The sequence below is a fragment of the Phalangium opilio genome, unplaced genomic scaffold (genome assembly GCF_054372755.1).
Source record: "Phalangium opilio isolate 3A_F unplaced genomic scaffold, DU_Popi_V2 ptg000217l_1, whole genome shotgun sequence".
Taxonomy (NCBI): domain Eukaryota; kingdom Metazoa; phylum Arthropoda; class Arachnida; order Opiliones; family Phalangiidae; genus Phalangium; species Phalangium opilio.
In genome coordinates, this window is record NW_028324218.1 from 10,044,591 (window position 1) to 10,065,121 (window position 20,531).

At 37.1% G+C, this 20,531-nt stretch overlaps 2 protein-coding genes across 7 annotated transcripts in view; both read left to right on the top strand.

The window, feature by feature from the left end:
* LOC149616222 (synaptotagmin-12-like) overlaps positions 1-20,531 on the top strand; it is a 45,588-nt gene that overhangs the window by 16,159 nt on the left and 8,898 nt on the right. For 5 of the 6 annotated variants that reach the window (XR_016375759.1, XM_089856239.1, XM_089856236.1 and 2 more), the window contains exons 3-4: positions 19,120-19,366; positions 19,670-19,997. Coding sequence is in view for 5 of the 6 variants with exons in the window: in XM_089856239.1 (XP_089712365.1) it covers positions 19,178-19,366; positions 19,670-19,997 (517 nt within the window). In the remaining variant the exon portion in view is untranslated. Of the gene's footprint in view, positions 1-15,081; positions 15,151-19,119; positions 19,367-19,669; positions 19,998-20,531 lie in introns of those variants that run through there. The other variant, XM_089856237.1, reaches the window with a different exon arrangement.
* On the top strand, positions 1,965-7,734 carry LOC149616223 (uncharacterized). The gene is made up of 3 exons (XM_089856170.1): positions 1,965-2,335; positions 4,453-4,662; positions 6,024-7,734. Exons 1-3 carry the CDS (start codon positions 1,965-1,967, stop codon positions 7,732-7,734), a joined length of 2,292 nt encoding a protein of 763 aa, XP_089712296.1.

Genomic DNA, 20,531 nt, shown 5'->3' on the forward strand with positions numbered 1-20,531 from the left:
AAGTCCATATAACTCTACACCAGCTTGGAAACACGCCAACGCTGTGTCACCTCTGTTATTTGTTGCGCAGTGTAAATATATAATCAATCGACTAAACCCATCGATACACCCATGGAAAACAAATCTCCAACTTATTAGTTTGTGGTTGGTGTCCATGTGCCTGAAAATATCCATATAATCAGAAAAAAAACTATATTACTTATGGCAATCTTATTTAGCCATCAAACTACATCTATGGGTTTCAGTTGTATGATTTCGGGTGCGATGAGCATTCGATATAAGTGAAATTAGTTCCCTAAAACTAGGTTCCCACTCGACCGAAAAAAACCGGCGGAAATCACGCATCCGTCGGTAGAAATTTTAACTTACGCCGGCGTCCGGCGGTAGCCCGTTCACACTACGACTGGATTTTGAGTTTGGCGGTAGATATTTTTGGGTCACGTGACAGATTTGAGTGTTTTCCACAACATCTATTTCGCACTCTGAATTGGTATCTTTGTCCTTTTGTCACTTAGATCGTACAAGAAGGGATATTTTCTAACCCCCACAATAAAGTCTTCCTTATTGACATCTATTCTCTGTTTACTTTCATTAGTTTCATTTTCGTTTCTTGGTGGCATGTTTCCTATAAGCCTTGGTTAACCACAAAAATGGCGGCTATCAATCTATCTCGCGTATGCGTGCGATCTTGAAATTTATGACGTAGTCAGTGGGGTAATTTCATTGGCTGAGAAACCGGCGTAACGCCGAACACGACCAATAAAATAGAACATAACTTACGCCCGGCCAAACGAAATTTCCGTCGGGCTCGTCGTAAAGATTTTTCGGTCGACCCTCATTCTGCCGGGTTTCCGTCGTGTTTTTTGTCGAGTGGGAATCCAGCTTTACTCAATCATATGTATGCTACAAACTATTTTCAAGGTTCTATCGACGAACTAACTCAACATTTACTCACCAAAGTGCGTTAGAGCCTTTAACATTGTATGACCTTCTCAAAATTGGATATCGGCGTCTTAGAGCTCTACCCACTGGATCTAATACGTTCAGTCTTTCACGCACTCTGTACCGCTCGATTCGAAGGGAACGAGCTCTTAACCCACCAATTACGTAGGTCTCTCCAACATTATGCGTATCTCTTAGTAATGCCAAAATATGTCGATCTAATTGTTCGTTGGAAATATCAACATGCCTATTGAAGTTTAAATATTCCCTATGCCGAAACAATGTTCTAACATTGGTTCCAAGAAAACTGGCCGTGTTAGTCCACGATAATAAAAGTCTATTTCTGCAGAATAGAAGCTGATCATACGTAATGTTTAAGCGTGGCCGACCAACAGAACCACGATGTATTACCGGACAAGTATATTCATCACAAATCATCTCTTCACATTGATCCATTCGGATTTTAAATTCGTCGATTAAGGAATTCAATGTACCTAATAGTAAGTTAATCCACTCTAACAAATCAGATTCTTGATGATTTCCATTTTGCCGTAATAACAAGGCTAAAGTTGCAAGGATTCTATGATGAGATTGCAGTTTTCTGTGAAAACGTTCACAGACGTTGACATCATGGCTATCACGTTGGATAAAAACTGATTCAAATGTCCTTGAAAGTTCGTAGAAGTAATCTTCAATTTCATTTCCACTACTTATGGTTACGCAGAGCACAATTAAACAAATAAATTTCATGATATAAATTTAATTTAATCGATTTCCAAAATTTCTGACGCCGGCATTGTCCGACTTTTTTCAGAGCACTTAGTAGAAACTTACAAAAAATAGAGTATCAAATATAGCGCATGCGTAAAAACTTGCTTCAAAAGACATAAAATATACCCTCGAAAACATTTAATGGGTATGGACCGAACAACGACCGTGGGAAAGTAAAAATTTCACCACACCGAGAAATTTTCCGTAGCTACGCAGTAGATGCCTTGGTTTGAAAGGGGAACGTGTGTATCATGTCGGGCAATTCGGAAACTGAATTAGCGAGTAATGTTTCAAACGAAACTGCGGTTAGAGACGCCCTTTCAAACATTTTACAAAATATCAATACGTTATCAAGCGCTGTTACTTTAAGACCAAACGTTACAAACCTGAGAACAATGGCTAGACCACGTGAATCGCCAGATAACGAAGGAGCTTTGGGACGAGAAATAAGAACAATGTTCGCCCCTAACAACTACCGCGGCGTTAATGAAAGCGCCGGTTCGTCACGTGCACCACAATTCAATTACACTGGAAATAGCAGGACAAGAAGTTCAAGTAAATGTCGCCGTTTAAGGTCTGGGAGGTCGTACAGCGCAGATTCATCAGCTCCTTGTCAAAAAAGGTATATAAGTTTATCCAACTCTGTACCGTAGCGTTAAAAGCTGAAAGGAGATGTAATTTTTAAAATACCTAGTTTTAGGGCAGTTCTAAAAATAATTGCGAAACTATGGCGAAAGGGTGCAGCACATATTCTCGGCCTAAAATTAAATTGCTATGTAAGGCTTAAGCAAACGACGTTGCGTTGGAGGCAGAGATATTTAAAAGTACTACGTGTTATGGATTCGTAGCTATTGCGTTTCACAAGGTATTTCGATTAGGTGCCATTTAAGGAGAGAAAAAATGTGACTTGTGACATCCCCCCCCTCCCCATTGTGAGTTAACTGCATTTCGTTTCTGCAAGTGGACTCCAGGTTCTCCGGAGTCCCTTAGTTATGTACGTTCCTTTTCCTCACGAGACCTATCTACTTCCGACTCGCTTTAGAGCCACCTCAAACCATTTTTTGTTACGTTAGATCTGGTGTTCAGCCTTTGGACCTAGTTGTGAATACATAAGGCGTAGAATTTATACATATCGTTGTTACAATTTGTAGTACATTTGCAGATCCTACAAGAAATAGCATAGTCAATTTGATTTTGGTCTCACGGGCGCAAGTTGCTACGCTATAGCTGCAATTCAATGAACATGTAAGAGGAGCTAGAATCTCACATTAACAGGCAGGATACGAAATATTTTATGTGGTTTTAGGAAAGAAAGTATTTTTAATTTTTTTACAATAATTTCGGCGCTATTTATTAAAGCAAGAAGTGATATCTAGTTTATTAGGGAGAAGTTATAAATTCACCACATTTCAAGCTTTATCTCCAGTCCAAACGTAGGTCCCGAGTTAATCCCCGCCTCTAAATTACAACCAGCATCTCATTGGTTCTTGCAAACTCACGTCAGCGCGACGCGAATGACGAAAATTCCGTATTTTCTGACTGAGGAGAGGCGCCTCCTTTTACGTCCCCCCTTGTATTTTGAAAGGGGGACTGGGCCTATGGCGCGCGAATACTTAGGCATCTTATACCTTCTCCCCCTTATAAACTAGATATCACTTCTTGATAAAAGTACCTCGAAACATTAATGGGAAGTCCGTTTTACTGCATTCTAATATACAATGTTTTTCTGAAAGGTCTGTAAAAATTAAGTGGGGTCTTCTTTAGGGGATTACGTGACAAAAATAATTTATGGTATGGCCACTATTTTCAAGTTTTAATTGGAGTGTTTTACGGAGGATCCTTTAAATTAAATTAGCATGTCTTACGGACCTTTTAAAGGCATCCCGTATTACAAAGATTTTAAAATTTTGAAGTGGATAGTTTGGTGTTAATTTCCAATTACAAAATTCTGAATTCAGTAATTACGCTTCGCTTTGCAAGAGTAAAGAAATCGCTTGCTTCAAAACTTGTTGAGCCTCAGTTAGTAAAATAGATGTTTTTCGTAGGTATTTTAAAAGCTTCCAATTTTGCTTATTGTTTTGCCGTTAACTGTATGTTGCAAAAATCTGGTAAAACCGGTTTAAGATTACATGGGTTCCTCCCCCATTGATTCAAATGTTAGTTTTCCAATTCTTAGAATTTTCTGCCGATAGCCAGACTATTTTATACCGAATTCTATGAACTGCTTATATAGTGCGAGCACCTTGGCCCCGTGAACATATGGGCCAGTGGTCTATGGAAATAGCGTTTAGTTAATATAATTTTACACGTGAACAAAAGCGTGCGTCATAGATCTTTTTAAAATAATACTATTGCCGTTTTGCACGTAGTTTGATAGAAGCGATCTTAAAAATGCATTAATTTGCCGCAAGATCTCAAATATTGATATATGATGTGAAATTACTAACGGTCCATGGAAAACGGAATTGGTATTTTAGCTGAAGAATCCAATAGCCCTTTTTCTCAGCGATTGGATGGCTCAAAACTATTGAAAATACGTCATAAAAATGAAATTTAAAGGCTATATTTTTTCAAGAATCACCTAAGGTCAAGCAAATTATATTTATAACTTATGGAATAGAATAGCAATTTACTTCTTCGATCTATAAACCTAAAATCAGCATTCACTGCTCAAAAAGCATTGTTTTGAAGGAAAGTATATTTTAGTTTTGGATGTTAAATGGTTTTCATATTTGACAGAATGAAGACAGCCGCAAAATACCAATCATTTGTAAACGAAGTTGTCCTCTTACCAGAACCAGCGTGTAAAGTACCGCGAGGCTACCTAAAAACACTTCTTCACAGGAAACATTTTGTGAAGGACTGCGTATCGTTCGAAAAGGATTGGACAGAAGGAGAGATAAAAGAACACTTATCAACATTATTTAAAGAACAACTGGAAGGCGTCGAGTAAGAATTTCTAAACTTTATTTACATAGATGGTTAAAGGTTGAAATTTTTCTCATACAAGAAGTTTTGAGTCCATGTGTTTGTGATACCCAAGAAAGGGACCGCTAGATTCGCACGTGAGCACGACTATCTGTCCAAAACATGTTGCCCAGTATTTTGCTCTTCATAGGGACTTAAAATTTCTGAAACACACTCAGTGTTTTGACAAAGATCAAATTCCACTGCGTTAAATGTTTTATTGTGAAATAATTTGATTTAAAAATTTTATACTTTTCAAAAACATTATGGATTTTAGAAACTGCCGAAGCACTAGTCTTTTACTTCGCGACTAGGAAAGTGTACATTTTGTGCATGAAATGCGATGGGCCAAATTCCATAAGTTAACGTATTTTTCGAACAGATTGGCAGTCAGCATTGAAACAGTAGGAACATTCATACTTATGTTTATATTCTTGCGTATCCTAAAAACCTAAAGCATAATGTTTCATATTAACGCCAATAAAACGACTCCGTTGACTGTCACGTCAAAAGGCTAAACTTAAAATCCATCCCCAAATTCTATAGCTCATTCGCAATGACTATTACTTCTCTACGGTCTCCCCAGAGGGAATAGGTGCATGACGATATTTGATCAAGAACATAAATATTTTCTTTTTTGGAAGAATCGGTGAAATATTTGCTCGTTTACTTCACACTTGTTTTTATTGGAGAATGAAATGAGAGCATGAGGCTTTTAATTTTAAACGACCAAGCAATCGGCTATTTTATTACCAGCGTTAACGCAAGAATTGCTTTACTCTGGAAATACTGCCATCTGACCATTCACCCAGAATTAGTTTAGCATTTTTTGAAAACTCTGTTACAGCACGAGCCTCTTTTTTCAGAAAGCTCACTTGAGAGAGACCGTGGTCGATAATTAGTTATAGGTTCACAATATGGTACACACTCCGTTCGTAAAAAAAATTATATTATGCTTAGAAACACAAGTTTGAAACATCAAAACTTTATATAAAATCGACATAAAATGTTTTGATAAAATTTGTTAATGATTTTAATCTTCTTGTATCAATAAAAATAGTTGCATTGCCATTTCAGTCTTCCTTCAAAGTATTTTACTTTGTAGCGAAGCTATTTCATGATAATGTTTTATTGAAAATTGGTTGAAGTGCGCCTTAAATCTTCTGTTGATTCTTTTAGTAGTGAGGGAAATTATGTATTTTTAATTGTGACATTTTATACAGAGGATAACTCCGGCAAAATTCCTGCCTAAATTTAGCATAAGGGAGACTTATGATTTGCTTTTCTTAGAGAGGTTGGTTGAACAGTAGAAAATAATTAGTTTTGTTTTTAAATTTCCTTAGATTTGCAATCATGAAATCTATTGGAACGTCAATTGTACTGCCAAGTTTATGTAATAATGAAACGTTAAATGGAAGTGTTCTGCATCGAGTCTTTGGAAAGAAAATTGTGTATTTAAGTCCTACTGTACAGTTAATGTCTAAAGATTCAGTTAGTCTTTCCGAAGATGAAACTGATTCAGTTGAAGAGAAATTTAATGAAACCAAAGATATTGAAGACTCTCCAGCTGCTAATGTTCTTTCAAATGAGCATAACGAAGACGGAAATTGTTCTAGTTCAGAGCTTCCCGATGTTCGAAGTTCGGTCGACGTTACTCCGGAAAGTTGCCTCTCTCCTCAAAATGACAATCTGAACGAGATTTTGCAATCACAGTTTGGAAACGCTGCCAATTACGATCAAGACGTATACCAAAGCTATATATCTGTTCTACATGATGAAGGAATGGACAGTATCGAAAATTGGTACGGCTTTGAGGAAAATAGCGACAAAGAGGACAATCTTCTGGCTTCAGCACAAGAGGATGGCAGTAAATGCAGCGTAACCCTGAAAGAAATTTTGATCGAACTAAATTCAAAAATATCGAATGAGAAAACATCGAAGTTTTTCATAAACCGGCTTAAAGTTAAAGATAGTGCCATTTTTGGATTGAAGCGCTCCGGTTTCTCGCCTCTATCGAAGATCTTTGTGACATTTACTGACGACAATGAAGACCATGAAGAAGGAATTGATATGGGTGGGCCAACCAGAGAATTTCTGCGACTCCTAATAAAAGAATTCATCTGCAGCTCTGTATTTTGGGAATCGAATGGAAAAAAGTTACTAACTTTTAGTTTAGAAGCTCAGGCTAGTAATATGTATTACCTTTGTGGCCTGGTATTTGGAATGTCAATAATCCATGGCGGACCTGGACCTATGTGTTTGGCCAAAACCACATATGATTCCTTAATTAAATCGCTGCCGTTTGTGGAGCCTACAATTGATGATATACCGAATGGAGAAATAAAAAATAAATTGTTGGCTATCAAAAACTGCGAGACTATGGACGAGCTTATTGAGAAAGCCGATGTGGCATCCGACTTGCGTAATGTAAGTGGAAGTACCAGGCCTTTAAGACGTCTGACCGACAAAAATGATCTCTTCGACGATCTTCTCCACTATTGCGCCGTTGGCCGACTTACAAAAAGCATTGAAGGAATGAAAGAAGGATTGTCCAAGTCTGGAGTTTTGGAAAAAATGGAGCAGTTTCCTCACTTGTTCCATGATTTATTTTGTGAAAATGACGAGAAATTGACCACCGACACACTCCGAAAATTATTTAAAAATATAATGTACTCGGATAGAGGAAGTAATCAATATGCATTAGAAATGCAAGTCGTTTCCTTTTTTTGGGAGTACTTGGAATTGTGTGCTGAAGTGGGAAGTCAAGTGTCACTTGAAGATATTTTAATTTTCTCGACTGGTGCGAGTTCTATCCCCCCGTTAGGGTTTAATACGCAACCAAGCGTTGGTTTTGTTCGAAGGCCTTTAGGTTACATAGAACAAGACGATTCTTTGCCGTTAGATCCAAATAGTGAAGTCCGACCAAAGCGATATTTACCAACAGCGAGCTCCTGCAGTTTGACAATCAATTTGCCAATTTACAGTTCTTTTGAAAAATTCAAAGAAAATATGGATTTTGGAATTGGAAACACAGCTGGCTTTGGTATGCCTTAGGGTTAACAACGCAATTTACGTCAAAAAGTGTGATTCGAAGACGCAGAAAAGGGGGTTACTGCTTTCATTGAGATCTGGAAAAATGTTTTGCAAATAAGTTATTTGCCCTAATTTTGGTACAGAAATTTCAGACCAGATGTGATGGTATAGGAGGATTTCCGCTTCGAAATGTTGGATGTGAATGAAACAGTCTATTATTATGTGGCAAATTATAGTCTCGCCATAAAATTATTCAATTTGTTTTAAATACTGAAACCCCCTATTTTTGCAATTTCAATAACTAAAGAGACAATGGAAAATTTCAACTTGACAAGTGTTCGAGTTCTTTTTTGTTTTTTACCTATTTCTTAGTTTATAGTAGTGTAATTTTTTCCTTCACTTATAACTAGACAACTGGTCAAATGTCGTTTTCTGCTGTACTTATCTATCCAAATGGACATTTAAACGAAGTGAATATTAACAAACATTTCAGAAAATACAAGTACAAATATAAATAAATCAAAACATATTTTTGTAATGCTAATTGCAAAAGATATTTAGCAATACGGTTTCAATATAAATGTAAAGCACATCATTTAATAAAGCTACATTTCACTGCATCCACTTTTTTATGTGTATGATAGCACTGAAGCATTATTAAAATAGAAATGGATATAAAGAACCAGACATCAAAACCTATTTGAAATTTAAGTATACGATGTGGTATTTTGAAATATACTACGTCTCTACGACAAAATTTATAAATGTAAAGTTCTTATTAATAAAGCTAATGAACATTCATAAGTTAAACACTACAAAGAGTATTTTACATATAAGATTGGAAGGTCGAGCCCCTGGCAAGACATTTGAAAAGAGGAGCTGTATTTTTGTTGTTTCTAGATCCGGTTATCCGTCACTGCCTGTATCACAAAGCTTGGCACTGAATGAGATATTGTGTCTACTTTATTGTGTTACCTTCGTTAATTAAGCCCTTGCGCGGCGCCGATTTTTATTTTTCGTTTGGCAATTTAAGTTGCCGAATTTTCTCAACTGAGAGCGCTGTTAGCTGAACTTAAAGAATTTGAAATATTCATTCTCGCACTTGGAATTTTAAATATTCATTTTCGAGCGCGTAAAATAGAGAAAAAATAAGAAGTCTCGTTTCTTAAAAGTCGCCACCCTTCGAAACTACCGCGCACAGGCCAGATTAACGTAGGCAACTTTAATAGTGAAGGCAGTTAGGGCAAGGAAACTAGTGGTTTAAAATTAGGTCAAGTGCGTACGATTTTTAAGTACTACAATACATTTACTAATTAAATCTTCACAAAATTACGATTATGGGACTATAAATTAAATTATTACTAACCTGAGAAAGCTTAGCACATGATCATACAGAGCAGACGGGCTTGACTAATTTGTAAACATCTTGTATCAGATCTACCACATCTGTACTATTTAGCTAATTTTTGCACCGTGTCTCTAAAAAATACTATATAATGTAGGTCCGCGGTTTTGTCTAACAGACCCTTTTTTAGTCTACACTATTCAGAACTCATTAATTTGGCAAAAGTTCTAAAAATAGTTGGACGGTCTCGATCGTATGTAATTCTGAACATCCACTGTTCAGATTTCATTCTTCTTTAGTAAGAATTTTAACTTTTATCAGTTTAGTAAACGATAACAGTCTACAGATTAGTCAATCACAGAGAAGATATTTATAATAACGTCAAGACAACGGAAGAAGAAAAGTAATACTTATAGATCCATTTAAAACGTACCCTTCTACTCCTTATATATTAAACTAGCACACATAAGCCTCGTTTTTAAATTACTAGAAGTTAATTAGACTTGAAGTGCCTGTGATTGAAAGATTTCTATAAAGGACTTTTCTGTCCCCCAGAAGGCAATAATACGTCTCACCCAAAACCTAGTAGGCACTACCTCCCTTAGAGCCTTCTTTTTAGTGTACTCCATTTATGACACAAGATAGGTGGTAAAAAACCACTCCTCAAGTGCTGGCGAGATTTTCTTTCTATAATTCTTACTAACGAAACAACTATGCAAGACCGCGTTTCTCATTTGATGGCCTTTGACAAGTGACACGTTGGAGGATTTCGTGTAGTAACAACATAGATGATAAACACCAGGATCAGATGGCCGAGGGAAAGCTTGCCGCGCTTTGTAAAAACTTGAAAAACAGGGTAGGCTCTACTTCCGGAAACCAGCGCATGCGTACAACATAGAGTCATGAATAAAGAATGCACGTGAGGAAAAAAATTTCCTCACGAGCATTCTTTTGAGTTTTTAAATAAACATTAGGCCTATCAGCTATCATCTTATAGTATCACATGAGCATATCTTGGCACTATGGCTTTAACTGACTCAACAACGTCCTAAAATGCTGACAGCCTGATAAGTTTGGCATCGAATTGGTTCGTATATTTTCAAATAAACAAAATGGTCTCTTGTCTTTAAAGAAACAGAAATTAAAGAAAATAATTTGTAAAAACATTTGTGCAGTGCTAGTTGCCACGGGACAGCGCGAATAACGACCAGGCAGACCTCATCTGCGCATAAGCGGAAGTCAACTGCAAACCCCCCCCCTCCGGGCACAAGCGCGGCATAGAGAGATCGGTACGCGACAATTTGGTCTCGCCGTTATGGTCTCGCCGTTTTGGTCTCGGGACAAATGGGTCTCGGGACTATTGGGTCTCGGGACAAATGGGTCTCGGGACAATTGTGTCTCGGGACAATTGTGTCTCGGGACAAATGGGTCTCGGGACAAATGGGTCTCGGGACAAATGGGTCTCGGGACAAATGGGTCTCGGGACAAATGGGTCTCGGGACAAATGGGTCTCGGGACAATTGGGTCTCAGGACAAATGGGTCTCGGGACAAATGGGTGTCGGGACAATTGGGTCTCGGGACCTAACCCAACCCAACATTGTTTGGGGGTAAGAAGATTATTTATATGAGTATTAAAAGCCCGCCTCTTACCACGAACAATTTATTAGCAATAATAGAAATATTTTAGGAAATGTGTCAGATAATTAATAGGAGAATATTTTGGAAAAGGTGGCAGCAGCTAACTATTAGAAGAATATTTGGAAAAGGTGGGAGCTAATTAGTAGGAGAATGTTTTGGAAAAGGTGGCAGCTAATTAATAGGAGAATATTTAGGAAAAGGTGGCAGCTAATTAATTGGAGAATATTTAGGAAAAGGTGGCAGCTAATTAATTGGAGAATATTTTGGAAAAGGTGGCAGCTAACTATTAGGAGAATATTTTGGAAAAGGTGGCAGCTAATTAGTAGGAGAAAGTTTTGGAAAAGGTGGTAGCTAATTAATAGGAGAATGTTTTGGAAAAGGTGGCAGATAATTAATAGGAGAAAATTTTGGAAAAGGTGGCAGCTAATTAATTGGAGAATATTTTGGAAAAGGTGGCAGCTAACTATTAGAAGAATGTTTTGGAAAAGGTGGGAGCTAATTAGTAGGAGAATGTTATGGAAAAGGTGGTGACTAATTAGTAGGAGAATGTTTTGGAAAAGGTGGCAGCTAATTAATAGGAGAATATTTCGGAAAAGTTGGCAGCTAGTTAATAGCAGAATATTTTGGAAAAGGTGGCAGCTAATTAATAGGAGAATATTTAGGAAAAGGTGGCAGCTAATTAATTGGAGAATATTTTGGAAAAGGTGGCAGCTAACTATTAGGAGAATATTTTGGAAAAGGTGGCAGCTAAATATTTGAATATTTTGGAAAAGGTGGCAGCTAGTTAGTAGGAGAATGTTTTGGAAAAGGTGGTAGCTAATTAGTAGGAGAATGTTTTGGAAAAGTTGGCAGCTAATTAATAGCAGAATATTTAGGAAAAGGTGGCAGCTAATTAAGTGGAGAACATTTTGGAAAAGGTGGCAGCTAACTATTAGGAGAATATTTTGGAAAAGGTGGTAGCTAATTTGTAGGAGAATGTTTTGGAAAAGGTGGCAGCTAATTAATAGCAGAATATTTTGGAAAAGGTGGCAGCTAATTAATAGCAGAATATTTTGGAAAAGGTGGCAGCTAATTAATAGGAGAATATTTTGGAAAAGGTGGCAACTAATTAATAGGAGAATATTTAGGAAAAGGTGGCAACTAATTAATAGGAGAATATTTTGGAAAAGGTGGCGACGAATTATTGGGGCCATTGCTTTGGAAAAGGAGGCAACTAATTAGGTAACCAAATAATCACGAGACCAAACCGTCCCGAGACCAAATAATCACGATACCAAATAGTCCCGAGACCAAATAATCACGATAACAAATAGTCCCGAGTCAAAATAATCACGATACCAAATAGTCCCGAGACCAAATAATCACGATACCAAATAGTCCCGAGACCAAATAGTACCAAATCGGTGAGACCAATTAGTCCCGCGACCAAATCGGCGAGACCAATTCGGCGAGACCAAATTGTCCTGCTCCTTAGAGCGGTGCACTACGGAAGTGATATTTTCCGATCCTTGTGTTTATTATCTATGGTAACAAGAAGGAATATACTATAGTATATTACATCTTGGTAGTAATTAGTGCAGCTAGCAGCTAAGTTTTTTGGAAAGATATTAAAAACTAATGAAAGAATTTTTCTAATAATTATAAGATATAATAAGAATATATATAAATCCAAGATATAATACCAAATGATTTTAAAATTCAAATTATTTCATGGATTTCGTTTTTCTCGAGGTATACATTAGTTTTTCTCGACGGATTCATTCGATTTTCTCGAGGTATACATTCGTTTTTGTCGAGGTATACATTCGTTTTTCTCGAGGTATACATTCGTTTTTCTCGAGGTATACATTCGTTTTTCTCGACGTAAACATTCGTTTTTCTCGACGTATACATTCGTTTTTCTCGACGTATACATTCGTTTTTCTCGACGTATACATTCGTTTTTGTCGACGTATACATTGTTTTTGTCGAGGTATACATTCGTTTTTCTCGAGGTATACATTCATTTTCCTCGAGGTATACATTCGTTTTCTTCGACGTATACATTCGTTTTTCTCGACGTAAACATTCGTTTTTCTCGACGTAAACATTCGTTTTTCTCGACGTAAACATTCGTTTTTCTCGACGTATACATTCGTGTTTCTTGACGTATACATTCGATTTTCTAGACTTATACATTCGTCTTTGTCGAGGTATGCATTCGTTTTTGTCGAGGTATACATTCGTTTTTGTCGAGGTATACATTCGTTTTTGTCGAGGTATACATGTTTTTTCTCGACGTATACATTCGATTTTCTCGAGGTATACATTCGATTTTCTCGAGGTATACATTCGTTTTTCTCGACGTATACATTCGATTTTCTCGACGTATACGTTCGATTTCTCGACGTATACGTTCGATTTTCTCGACGTATACGTTCGATTTCTCGACGTATACGTTCGATTTCTCGACGTATACATTCGATTTCTCGACGTATACATTCGATTTCTCGACGTATACATTCGATTTTCTCGACGTATACATTCGATTTCTCGACGTATACATTCGATTTTCTCGACGTATACATTCGATTTCTCGACGTATACATTCGATTTCTCGACGTATACATTCGATTTCTCGACGTATACATTCGATTTCTCGACGTATACATTCGATTTCTCGACGTATACATTCGATTTTCTCGACGTATACATTCGATTTTCTCGACGTATACATTCGATTTTCTCGACGTATACATTCGATTTCTCGACGTATACATTCGATTTCTCGACGTATACATTCGATTTCTCGACGTATACATTCGATTTCTCGACGTATACATTCGATTTCTCGACGTATACATTCGATTTCTCGACGTATACATTCGATTTCTCGACGTATACATTCGATTTTCTCGACGTATACATTCGATTTTCTCGACGTATACATTCGATTTCTCGACGTATACATTCGATTTCTCGACGTATACATTCGATTTCTCGACGTATACATTCGATTTCTCGACGTATACATTCGATTTCTCGACGTATACATTCGATTTCTCGACGTATACATTCGATTTCTCGACGTATACATTCGATTTCTCGACGTATACATTCGATTTCTCGACGTATACATTCGATTTTCTCGACGTATACATTCGATTTTCTCGACGTATACATTCGATTTCTCGACGTATACATTCGATTTCTCGACGTATACATTCGATTTCTCGACGTATACATTCGATTTCTCGACGTATACATTCGATTTCTCGACGTATACATTCGATTTCTCGACGTATACATTCGATGAGATCTCGAATTTTGTCCGGTTTGGCGTGCCATAGATCTGGGCGGGATTAATGACGTCAGAGGCTCACCCAGAGCAAATATGGAGCAGTCAAATGAAAAAATTCTATTAGACCGATCAAGAAGAGATTTACTATGAGAAGGCATAAGTGGCGAGATTTTACGCTTCAACTCTTACGCCGGTGTCAGTGGACAAGTAAGCCCCACCCCTTTCATGCTCGTCATTGTTCTTCGCTTTCCCATTGGATCCATTGGGGATAGGTCATACAAAAGCGAATGACGTATTCCGACTAGAGAAAAAAAACCTCGAGGAAAGAAAACAGAAAATGGAGGCTTCCCGCGGTGCTGAAACGGTACAACAGTTGTTTTTAAATGTCATTAACAAGGGGGTTTTGTCGACTATCAAGCGAGCGCCGGACGCCTTTTATGCCTTCTTAAAGTAAATCCCTTCTTGACAGATATTCAGAAAATCAAAAGATAGAAGAAACTATTGGCAATCGTCAATTAAGTAAGCCTCCTGCACACGTAACAAAACAAAAAATAAAGAAGTTAAAGTAACTTTTTGCATGCATGATACTCTTCACTTTAGTTTTCACACGCTCTCGAATATTATCCAAAGTTTATTTTGCTCGTTGTTATGACAACGTCTGGGCCCTGAGTCCTATTTGAACAAAGATGGTTCCAGGTAATTCCTAGAAAAGGTAGCTAAGGCAACATTGACGTCAGTTCACCTATAGCCGAATTAAAGGCTAACGTCCAGGACTGGAGAGAACTTCGAGAAGTTTTTCTTTTGTATTTTATTTATCAAAGAAGAAAGATATCCCTGCATTTCAAAATCTTTTCTTTCGAAAACGCTCGAAAGAAAAATCAATTGGCGTTCGGGTTCTCCTTGTACATCAAAACAAATTGCTTGTTTTGCAACTTTAGTCGGGCATTGGCTATCGCGCTGTGAACGTGCTGGTTTTAGACAAGCACTTACTTGTTAGCACCACCGAAGTTCTTTTCCTCGGTTATACTTCAATTGTTAAATAATTCATACAGCATTTTTCCAATAATTGATTTAAGTAACAATAGTTTCCGCGTTTTCTCGCGTCACGTTTTCAGCGTCTAAAGCAACAACACTATTAAATTGGTTCTTGAAACGTTATTATAAAGTTTTAAAGTAAGTTGGTAGTTTTAATAGTTTTTTGATTATCTTTGCGAAGTTACGTTACTGTTGCTGTTGTTAACGGCAGTATTGTACACCCTAAGCAAATACTAACCCAGAATAAGTTGAAAGATATATTTAATAAAGGTAGGGTTCGGTGTCCTAAAGTGTTAATTATATTCAGAGCCAGAAGAAAAGTATAAAATAAAGTGTTGAACTAATTTTATGCATTTTTGAATTAATTATAAGCACTTACCTTTAAAAACCTAATTGTATTTTAAACTTATTATTACGAGGTTGGCACCATTTTGTGCTTTAGAATTACCTGAAAATTTTTTTAAAAAAATTCTGTTTAACAACATTTTCTTTTGAGAAGTGCGGTTAGAATAATTTTCGAATTAATTATAATGAATGACTTTTGAAAACATAATTATATTTTTAAGTTATAGCAGCCAAAATTAGGAGGTCGATAGCATTTTGGTGTATAAACCAGGGATGAATCTGTACCAATACCGTTATAATATCACAGAAATTTAATAAAACCGATATATAATCGATACTCATCAAATATCCGTTGATTTATGAATTTGGGTGCAAAATTAGTTTATTTGATCAATAGTGAGTAAATATAGGTGCTCGTTGCAATTCACTCTGCTAGTGTTTATGTAGTGGTCATCCTTAGTGTAAACGCAACAAGTTAAAATTCTCATGTGCAAATACACTTTGTAAACTCCATTTTCTTTCATACGCATTTTCCCTTCGTTTTATACACCTCAGCATTCACTAAATTTTCATTTCCACGAAGGAAAGAGCGGGGCTTGTACCAGGAAGTAGTTAAGTAATTCTGCGAATTTATAAGGTACTGAATATTTTTTATTCTTGCTACATAAAATCCGAGAATGCAAGGGCTTGTTTCTGAAGCTTTTGACACTTGTTAGATAAAAACATAAATTGATAATAAACCATTAAGTTTATATGTCTATGGGGATTTATAGAGGAATAGTCTGTCCCCTGCATCATATAATCCGTTACACATGAACCATGTATTAAATTATATAAGACACTGCTACCGTGAAAGCCTTCCCTTTTAGTGTACTCTTACACGCGAGAGGTTGTGGAAAACCCCTCCTCAATGGCCGGCGAGATTTTCGTTACGTACTTTTCTCCTAAAATGTCTACCCAAGAGCATGGTAAAAACATCTTATTTTGCCCTGTGTTTTTTTCCAAGCTTATTAACAACAGTAGCTTACGGGGTGGAAAAATGCCGGGTGATTCGGGTAAAAACATAGGTTGGAGTAAGCGAACGGAAAGCCCACGATAAAAAGAGATACCCTATACGAAAAATTCCACCCAAGAGAGTTAGGCTACCCCCATAGATACTTCTCTCAGACACGAACGGCGCCACTAGCGAAAGGAGAAGCTCTCTTGTATTTTGGCTCCCTAAGGAAGGGGCAGGGGACGTTCCACCAAACACCTAATGATAGACACTTAAAGAGGATTATTCGCTTATGATAAAAGTAACATAATAACGATAACTTTGTCGATAGATAAACATTAACGACTCAGGAAGTATAGTATTTTCTTTAAACGAAATTCTAAACCCATTTTGTTCTTATTTCTGTTCAAACCACTCGTGCTAATCATATTTGTATGATAATGGTTTCCCATATTTAAAATTGCAAAGGAAGGAAAATTAGAAAAGCAAGACTTTTTTAGGTCCACAGTGAAACCACTAAACCTGTCAAATTATCCCTGGAAGGAATTTTCTGCGAAAACCAGTTTTCAACAGGAAATAACTTTGAAAACAAGGAGGTTGTTTTAACTTCCTAGGATCAAGCAACAAGTGTATACGTACATTTGAAAAATACGCGAAAGACGTTGTCATGGTAACGCAGTCTGCGAAATAGCCCTAATAAAGCTCGAGAGCCTCTTGTTTTGGCTTAGTAAAAGCAACAGTCAAAAAAAGATGTACACTTTTAGCTCTGAAGTTTCCCGGGAGTACTTTTGGTAGCTTTCCATTTAGATAGCTATTATTGGTTTGTTTTCCAAACGTCAAATCCAATAAAATGGGTTGTTTTCTCATACTAAAATTGGTGCTTTGGGTTAAATTATATCCAGGGTTTAAGCAATTTTTTACAGTTGAATGGGTTAGATAATAAAATTCTATGTGGATACTATGAAGTAGCAAATGTGATTTAGGAGCCTCGTAATTTAGGATATTACAGCAGAAGCTCGGTGTTGTAATTGTATAGTAGATACTTTACAAGAGTTTTAGAAAAACATATATTTCACTTCAATTGAGACAACATTCTCTTTACCTGGAGTTTCCTCTCATTACCTGAATTATACTTTCATTACCTGGATTTTATTCTCTCATTACCTGGATTTTATTCTCTCATTACCTGGATTTTATTCTCTCATTACCTGGATTTTATTCTCAATCCCCGAACTATTCTCGTAGTGCTGTGCGAGTACTCGATAAGACTCGAGTACTCGATCGAGTATCGAGTCGAGTACTCGGCTCGATACTCGATAAGAGATTTTCTGAGACTCGAAAGGGTTTCGAGTATCAAACCAAGGCTCGATAAATACTCGAACCTGCTTTTGGAAAACCTTCAACTCTGAAAATAGGATGTAGTAGCTATAAAAATCTACAAGAAAGTCACGCTTATTGGTTAACAGACGCACATTAGTGCTCATTGGGTAGTTTAGATCATAATGCCAGTGCATTGTAGTAGGGTGGTAGCTCCTAGCTGGTAAAATAGTGGAAGTTAAAGTAATGAAATACAGTTAAAGTCGCGTTTACTATTATTATTTTATTATTTTATTAATTTATTTATTTAATAATTTATTTTAAGTTTAGGTTAGCAATTTTCGTTTGGAACTTTGCGGGAAGTATAACAATGACTACAAGTGACTTCGGTGAGGAATGACATTCCGAAGAAGATATTAATGAGGAATTAAGTTAGTTAAATTTAAAGGGAAGAAGACTAATACCGTCTGGGAATTGATGGAAGTAGTTGTCGATGGTCAAAATTACACCAAATGTCTATTATGAGAACAATAAATTAACAGAAAGTGTGAAAATACTAGAAAATCAATTCCCAATTACTCGATAAATACTCGAAACCAATTTTCCAACTACTCGATACTCGATTCGAGTACTCGAGACTCGGCTCGATACTCGATAAGGGAAAATTTCTATACTCGAGACTCGGCTCGATACTCGATAAGGGAAAATTTCTATACTCTAGACTCGACTCGAAACCAAAAATTCAAGGCTCGCACAGCCCTATATTCTCGCAACCCCTGGATTATTCTCTCATTACCTGGATTTTATTCTCAATCCCTGAACTATTCTCGAAACCCCTGGATTATTCTTTCAAAGCCTATAATATTCCCTCGATACGCATAATATTCTCTCAAAGCCCATAATATTCTCTCAATACGCTTAATATTCTCTCAAAGCCCATAATATTCTCTCAATACGCTTAATATTCTCTCAATACGCTTAATATTCTCTCAATACGCTTAATATTCTCTCAATACGCTTAATTTTCTCTCAATACGCTTAATATTCTCTCAATACGCTTAATTTTCTCTCAATACCCATAATATTCTCTCAATACCCATAATATTCTCTCAATACCCATAATATTCTCTCAATACTCATAATATTCTCTCAATACCCATAATATTCTCTCAATACCCATAATATTCTCTCAATACCCATAATATTCTCTCAATACCCATAATATTCTCTCAATACCCATAATAATCTCTCAATACCCATAATATTCTCTCAATATCCATAATATTTTCTCGGCAAACCTGATAGAATTACAAACATACGGTGTAGAATTTCATTATGCGCAGAGAAACACAGGTCCTGTTATGTATGAGATACTAATTTGATTAACACATTCGCTTAAAAAATATTACGATCGTTACATATGTAATTTCTTTTACGTGTTGTACTTCTAGGAGCTCCGGCTAGAGGGCGGATACCAGAAGGGAAGCAATCATTTTCCCCATCAATCAGATGGCTGTGATGCGGGATTGGGCGGTGGCGATCACGCTGATCGGCATCAGCGTGATCGTGACTGCCATTATTCTGGGTCTTTGTCGAATCATGGGTGGCTGGACTTGGATACAAGCGTGGATTTCAGGGTCTAATGAAGAAACCGTCCGACTCACTAAAAGTGAGCATAGAGGCTCCAACGGCTATATGGTAAGACTGAGCATAGATATGTACACATGTCTACATCATTAAGTCCTCACTTTGTCAGTTCAATTCAAACACTACCCCTTTAAAAGGAAACTAGAGTAATTACTGATTAATTACAAACATATCCAGCTGAAACTGCGAAAGTTATAATTGCAAGTCTACAACATGTTGGCCTATAGTTAGACTTTGGCTCGGTCTACGTTATTATTGATAAAGCTAAGGTTGTTTGAAGCGTGCTTGACCAAATAGACACACTTACGGCCAAGTATGTTCAACATTAGGAATTTATTTCTTTATGTTTTGTAGGTATCATCCGACTCGGATTTAGTTCTAGATATTAGCGGCCAATACAAGCGCTACGACCAACTAGGGAAGGATATCCAATTAGCTGAAGAAAACCGGAGGTTTGAGATGGCTTCCACTCAATTTCCAGGTGGTGTTGGACTCGTGGGACCAAGACCAGGAATGGGTCTTCCACCCCCTCCTCCTCCCATATCCAACGATCCGTTGCCGGCGTGTTTACCACCGCCTCCTTCGAAAAGCTCCATCATGCAGTCCGAAGCCTTCAGGAAGCAAAAGTCAGCGGATAGCGAGGGTCGAGGAAGTCCCGATCTCTCTTTACCAGAGACAATCTGTAAGTAACAGGGTGCTTCTGATAAGTCTGCCATAAATAAAAGGGTGTTTCTTTGGGGTCAGACTGAGTGGAAAGTGTAGAAAAACATGGGTGTACATCATTTAGTTGCTTAGATATGGGCATCCAAACATTGATTGGTCCCTGAAACAAGTAAATAGTCACACATGTGGAGTAAGACATATCAGCCTTCAATCTAAGAACATTATTGAACCTTCATCTAGTGCGAAGTGTACTATTAAATGGCTAGAAGTGTGTGTACGTTGGTAAAGTAAAGCTAATTGCGCCACATGTGTGGCTATTTCGTTGTTTTAGGTGAAAATCAATGTTTTTCCATAAGTAAATGTTGTGAGAACCCATGTTTTTGGACACTTTCCACTCAGTTTCACACAGAAAAATTCACCTTTAATCTATGGCAAACTTATCAGAAACACCCTTCATAAGTACCACTGCTTTCGCGAATAAAATATTTATAAGGGTAAGGGTTTCTTTTTGGAAATACACCTTTCGGGATATGTCACGGATCACGCTATGTGT